Here is a 7,377-nt window from a genome sequence, read left to right on the forward strand (position 1 = left end):
CCGGTTATCCGGCACCCACCCCCAGCCAGGAAGGTCCCCCTAGGATTAAGTGTTACGAGGAGCCCTCGCCCCTACACTACACCGGGGCAGGCGCAAAGTCCGGGGCTGTAGGGGTTACTCGGAGGCAACGAAGGGAGCGGCCGCTCCTTCGGGCTCCGGAGCGCTCGGCGCTCGAGGTGGGGTACTGTGACCAAGAGCTTGTGACCGCGATCGGGGCTTACCGCAGGTAGCTGCCGGAGTTGTGCTGGTTGTAGTGCTCCGGTTGAGTGTGCCAAAACAGCATGGTTTCTTGCCTTCTGGAAACCAGAGAGAGCAGACAATATGGGGAGGGGAGTGTGACACACCGATAGCCAGAGCCCCCCGCAATATAGCCGCTCCCACGAGGCAGCGGGGCTCGGGGGCTGCAGCACGCGCTTTTATTTACCAGTGCCTCCGGCGGAGGGTGGGGTTAGGGCGGGCACTGAGGTCACTGCGGATGCCCTCCCCGCACCCTGCCCCTCCCCAGGAGAGGGGTGGGAAGGAAGGAGGAGAAAGGGGTGGTTCCCAGGGTCCGCAACCTGGGCTGACCCCGCCTGGCACGCCCTGAGGCCGGGAGAGTGAGGTGCCCGGGAGACCAGGACAGGGAGGAGGGATCTGCTTCGGCCAGGCGGATCCCGAAGTCTTTTCCAAAGGAAGGGAAAGGGACCAGGTAGGGTCCCTTCTTTCCCAGGGCTTTGGTTCTCTTTCCAAAGTCAGGCCCCTCTCTGGAATGTGGCCGGTTAGCAGTAGGGTGGGGTGACAGGTGTCTGTGTTGGCATAGGCAGTGAAACAAGTTGGCGGTCTTCCCCTGGGAGTGATCAAGAATTTGAGAGAGGGGAATAATGAGACCTTGTCACTTCAAGCCCCCAAACCTTTTGCAGATTAAAAATCACTCAACATCGATTAGGAGTTTATAATGCTTGAAGGCACTGTGCCTGATGCTGTGGATGCAAAAACGAAAAGTAGTGTAGTCTCTTTCTCAAGGAGCTTACATTCACATTCTACCGGAGGAATACCGCATGTACACACAAAGTATAATATAAATTAGGTTGTGGGGTTTTAGGAGCAAAGAAAAATGCAGACAATATATTCAAAAAATTTTAAAGAACCATGAGCTCAGTGAAAGGGAAGAATGCATGGAAGGACTTTCAGGAATATTCTGTTCAATTGGGGAAAAGTTTACTCTTACTACTGCTGACAGCCATCATTTATGTAGCACTTCAAGTTTTGCAGAGGAAGAAAGCATGCAGAAAGAAGGAAACAAGCATTTATTGAGCTTTGCAGAAGGAAGAAAACAAGCATCTATTAAGCACCATGACCTTCAAAGATACCTCATCTGATCCTGACAGGGAGTCAGAGGTCAAGTAACTTACACATGATCACACAGCTAATAAGTGTCTGAAACTGGAATTTGAACCCAGGTGAGGCCAGCTTTCTGGCCACTGTAACACCTAGCTACCTTTAGGCAATAGTCCCATTTTGGAAGGTACTGTGGGAAAGGGCAGTGATTTAGGACAAGACTGGAAAAGATAGGTTGAAGCCATATTGTGAAGTGTCTTAAATACCACGCTAAGGACTTTGTCTTTTATCCCAAAGACAATGAGGAACTATTGAAGGGTTTTGAGAAGGGGAGTGTTCTTGGTCAGACTTGTGCACTGGGAAGATCATTTTGACAGCTTTGTGAAAAATCGGTTGGAAAAAAGAGACATTGGATGCAGGAAGTTAGGTGGGTTATTGCAATCTTACATGCAAGAGGTAATGAGGGCCTAAACTAGGGTGGTGGCAGTACAAATGCAGAGAAAGAACGAAGTGAAAGAAATGTCGTATAGAGTAGACAAAATTAATGGGAGAGGGGGAGGGGGAGAATGAAAAGTCAAGTGTAATTCAAGGTTTCCAGCCCAGGTGCCTGGAAGACTAATGGTGCCTTAAAGAAGAATAAGAAACTTGAAACGAGAGTAGGGGGTTGTTTTTTGTTTGTTTGGTTGGTTTGGTTTGGAGTTGGGGTTCTTTTGGGAGGGGATGCTCAGTTCAGTTTGGGACATATTAATTTTGGGGATTGAACAAATATCCAGGTAGAGATGTCTCACAGGCTTTTGGAGATGAGGACAGGAAATTAGTGAAGAGATTAGGGCTAGTTATATGAATTTGGAAGTCATTTGAATAGAGGAGACAATTAAATCCATAGAAATAAGGTGGTAAAGAGAGAGAAGTGGAGAGAGAAGAAAAAAGCTTAAATAGAGTCTTGGATATCACTGAAAAGGGGGAGGTGGGGGTGAGATGGGAGTAAACATTCATATTTTTGTTGTTGCCAGGCATATCTGACTGTGATCCCATTTGAGGTTTTCTTGGAAAAGATACTGGAGATGAAGAAATTGAGGCAAACAAGGTTAAGTGACTTAACCAGAGTCAATAGCTAGTGTTTGAGGCCAGACTCAGACTCACGAAGATGAGCCTTCCTGATCCCAGGCCCAGAGCTCTATCTACTGCACCAGCTACCTGCCCCCTGACAGCCACATCTGAGAGGTAGCTGCTATTAATGTCCCCATTTTACAGTTGAGGAAACTGAGGCAGAGGTCAAGTGACTTGCCCAAGGTTATGCAGCTAGTAAGTGGCTGAGCCCTGAGAGTGGGAGGATGAAGATGAACGAGTGAAGGAGGCCAAGAAAGAGTAATCAAGCAGGTGGGAGGAGTTGAAGAAAGCAGTTTCATTCAAGAGGTCGAGGGCCATGAGAATAATATGCTATGTGGAGGGTCATGCATGGCCTGATCATAAAGCGGCTTTACCAGTCTAAGGAATTTCAATGAGGAGCTGTTGAAGGTTCTCCCTTTGGCCTCAGACATTTCCTTTTCAACAACCTAGTATCCATTTAGTATCTTAACCCAAAGAATGTTAGGCCTCATTCTGAGCCCCGACCTTCCCAAGTAATAGCCCTTTCTGTTCCTACTTTGTATGTACTCAGGTTTGTGTATTGCACAAAATTAGATGTAGTGAGTCCCTATCCTTGGGACTAGACCAATAGTGCATCTGAGGCAACTGGCACTAACAGCAGCTGGGACAAGGAATGAAATATATCCTCAGATCAGTTTAATACAAATTTGTTTTCTTGAGGTGGGAGGGGGTGGGCATAGTGGTTAGCTCTTTGGAATGGAGATCTCAGAACTTCTCAAAGCCACTGCTGGGAAGGCTGCTGGAGGGAGAGGAGAGAGAGTGAAGGAGGTCACTTCCTTTAGCTTCCCATTTTCTAGTCATAATTGAATGCATGAAGCGCCTTCCAGGGGCTGTGATAAGCACTGAAGAAAGGCAAAAACAGTTCCTGCCTTCGAGGAACTCGAAATCTAGTGGATCTTAGCTAAATATTGTGGCCAGCATTCAACTCCCCCCCCCCACCCCACCACCTTTTTTTTTAAACTCTGCTGCAGATTAGAGTGCCCTCACTCCCTTCCGAATTTCAATACCCTGTGGCCTAGCTCTGCTAGGAACATCTTACTTATTATGGTTGGGGAGTGGACTTTAACACGGTACTGTAGAGTGTCAATGGCGATCATTTGGTTAAACCCCCTCAATTTATAGATGAGAAGATTAAGGCCCAGGTAGCTTAGAATAAAGATTCCAGGATTAAAAACTGAGATCTGGGAAGGGAACGTGGGCAATCCAGCAGCCGAGCTCCCTCATTTAATCTATGGAAAAACTGAAGCAGGGAAAGAAAAAGTCACAAGAACTGTCTATAGTGCTTTAAGGCCTACAAAGCACTTTACAAACATTGTCTCATTTTGTATTCACAACAACCTGGGAGATAAATGTATTTTTATTTTATAGATGAGGAAACTGAGTCAGGCATGGTTTAGATTACTGCCTAGGGTCATACTGCTGGTAAGTGTCTGAGGCAGTGTTTGAACTCAAGTCTTCCTGACTCCAGGCCCTACAACTAATTACTGGGCCACCCAGCTGTGAGAAACCCAAGATATAATGACTCCTAATGTCTTCACTACTGTAGCACACTGTACCACATTTGAATTGTCTTAGGAAGATTCTGAAGATCCCCTGGCAAGATAAAGTATCAGACACTGAGGTCTCCAGCTAAACTGCCAAATAAGAAACTGTGCTTCAGAGAGTGCAAAGCCAATGGGCTGACAGTGTTGTTTGAATGCCAAATACAGACAACTTAAACAAGGCAGTGGTCAGAACAAGCAGTACAAGGAGACTCTCAAGGTCACTCTGAAGAACTTTAGTATTGATTGTGAGACACGGGAGACACCGGCACAGGAACACCTGGCACGGAGTGCCCACATGATAGAAGGCACTGTGTTCTGTGAGCAGAGTAGAATCGCAGTAGCACAAAGGAAAACATGAGATGCAAAAATCTAGAGACTTCTCCTCCCTAAATGTTCAAACAGACTGTTTGTGCCTGATCAGCCACAGGCGAACACACTTTGACTCCAACATCATGATGTCATTGGTTTTCTCCTAGGACAAGTATGAAGGATGAACAACAATAAAAAGATGAGAAGCTTCCAGAAGATCAGGGACTTTGTCATGCACAACACTTAGCCTGTCTCACTCACTATATCTGTCATATTTCTGGGCATAGGCTAGAGGTTTAATAAATACTTATTTACTTGAAATAAGTAATGGAAACATACAACACAGTATGCAACTAAATTTAAAGGTATTTTGTATAATTGCTGTTTCAATAATCTTCATCCATATCTGGGGGAAAGAATAAGAAAGGGTAAGGTGTTTACAAGGTTACATTCAGAAGCAGAGCAGGAATCAAAAGCCAGGGCCCTCAGATCACAGTATGGGCTTTCTGTTCCCTGAAAACCACATATGCTTGGCACTATTCTGTAATGAAATTTCTAATAAATGGATTTAAATATTTGCATAGAGAAAAATCCTTCCTCTTCCAGACAGCCTCATAGCACTCACTATTGTAAATGATAAGCAAGTATTCACCTCTCCTAAGCGCTCAATTTTAGCTATCCACTTGGCAGGATAATCCCTGACTCACTCGTGACAGATTTTGAGAGTTGGGAGGTATCTTATTGTCCACTGAGTCCAAAACATTCATGAAAGGAATCTTCATTATAATATACCTAACAGATGGTTGTCCAGCCTCTACCTGAAGACATCTGAAGAGGGAAAATGCACTCCTTGTCTAGGCAGACCATTCCAGTTTGGAGCAGCTCCAATTACGAAGTTTTTCCTACCATCAAAACTAAATTTCCTCTTTGTATCTTCTACCCATTGCTTCTGATTCTTCCGCTGGGATCAGACCAAAGTCTAAGCCTTCCTTTGCATGACATCCCTTCAAATACTTGAAGTTCAGCTGTAATGCTCCCTTGATAGGAATGAGGCCAAAAATGCTCAGTTTCCTTCAACTAAGACTCATAAAACATAGATTTAAGGCTCTTCACGTTCATGGTTGTTCTTCCTCTGGCCATTCTCATTTGTCACATACCTATAGTTATTGTGGTGGATTTTTAAAAAAAATCTTTTAATTCTTTTTCTCCATTACATGTAATAAATTTTTAATATTCATTTTTTAGAAATTTTGAGTTCTAAATTCTCTGCCTTTCTCCTCTTTCCCCTACTTGAGAAGGCAATTTTATATAGCTTAGACATGTGCAGTCATGCAAAACATTTCCATATTAGCCAGATTTAAAAAGAAAATGCAGACCCACCCCCCCCAAATTAAGAAAGTAAAAAAAAGTATGCTTCCATCTGCACTCAGACTCCATTGGTTTTTTCATTGAAAATGGATAGCATTTTTCATCAGAAGTCCTTCAGAATTGTCTTAGATCATTATATTGCCAGGAATAACTATATTATTCGTAGTTGTTCATCATATAATATTGCTGTTCCTGTGTACAATGTTTTCCTCGTTCTACTTACTTCACTTTGTATCAGTTCATATAAGTCTTCTCAGGTTTTTTTGAAACCATCCTGCTCATCATTTCTTAAAGCAAATAGTATTCCATTGCAATCAAATACCACAACTTGTCCAGCCATTCTGCAGTTGATGGACATTCCCTCAATTTCCAAATTTTTTCTTTGTGGCAGATTTCTTTAAAAACACTTAAAATAAAAACTATACATATTTCAGGGCAGCTAGGTGGCGCAGTGAGGAGAGCACCAGTCCAGGAGTCAGGAGGACCTGAGTTCAAATCCAGCCTCAGACACTTGACACACTTACTATAGCTGTGTGACCTTGGGCAAGTTACTTAAGCCCGAATTGCCCTGCCTTCCACCCTCCAAAAAAAAAAAACCTAAAAGTATACATATTCCAAGTCTTCATACTGTCTTCTCCCCCTTAGTAGGTTGTAAACTTCTGGAAGAGAGTTTATTATTTATTCTTTAACCTATAGACCCCTCCCCCCCAAAAAAAGTCTAGCACAGTTTGGTATACCTAGTAGATAAATTCCATAAATATATACTAACAGAAAAAAGAATTCATTGGACCACATAAGCATATTCTATGAAGTTTATTAATATGTAATCATGTTAACATGATTTAACACGATGGAGGAGAGCCTGAACTTTTCAAGACTTTGCCAGTTGAATGAAAGCTCAAATCAAGTCCCACCAAGCTGACAAAGCTTGGAGTGTGGGCTCAGAGACAAATTACTCATCTCTCTTCTGAAAAATAGGCCTAGTTAAACTTTCTTTTACATTTTTAAGTCTTTTAAGTCTTAAAAGCAATTCAGCAAAACCAACCAACACCTCAACCATGCCTGAGAATATATGCAATATTCCACACCCCAAATCCACTCTCAACACACACACACACACACACACACACACACACACACACACACACACACACACTCACCTATACAAAGAAGGGAGCATTTTCTTAACTTTGCCAAGACCTACCTTCAGCCTAGCTACTTCACCAGGGTTGGCCACTCAGAAATTAAGTTTTTGGCCAAAGCAACTCATGAATACTGACTATTAAGAATTGGAAGAGTTATCTATGTCAGCAAGAGTACTCATACTGATGAAATCATGGATTTCTTAAAGTGTTGACGCTAAAACACTGATTCTCAAATTGTGATCTGTGAACCCCTTGGCATCTCTAAGACCCTTTCAGGGAGTCCAAGAGGTCAAAACTATTTTCATAATCATGCTAAGATGTTATTTGCCTATTAAAATACTCTTCCCTTTCCCAACTACATATCTGTGCCAATCCATATTTTCTTCACATCCTTCTATGAAAACAACACATTGAAATTGATTGAATGCAAAAGCAGATATGAGGATCTGTTGTGGTTCAGTTATGTCCAACTTTACCCCATTTGGTGTTTGGCAAAGATACCAGAGTGGTTTGGCATTTCTTTCTCCACTTCATTTTTACAGATG

General features: G+C 43.1%; 1 protein-coding gene across 1 annotated transcript in view; it reads right to left on the reverse strand.

Moving 5' to 3' along the window:
• Positions 1-383, reverse strand: part of TFCP2L1 (transcription factor CP2 like 1) — a 47,299-nt gene extending 46,916 nt beyond the window's left edge. Inside the window, exon 1 of the mRNA XM_036746388.1 lies at positions 222-383. Within this exon, the coding sequence (XP_036602283.1) occupies positions 222-283 (62 nt within the window). The 5' untranslated portion in view covers positions 284-383. The remainder of the gene's footprint in view (positions 1-221) is intronic.
• Positions 384-7,377: the final 6,994 nt, after the last annotated feature.

Source organism: Trichosurus vulpecula, chromosome 2 (assembly GCF_011100635.1).
Source record: "Trichosurus vulpecula isolate mTriVul1 chromosome 2, mTriVul1.pri, whole genome shotgun sequence".
In the NCBI taxonomy this organism is placed as follows: domain Eukaryota; kingdom Metazoa; phylum Chordata; class Mammalia; order Diprotodontia; family Phalangeridae; genus Trichosurus; species Trichosurus vulpecula.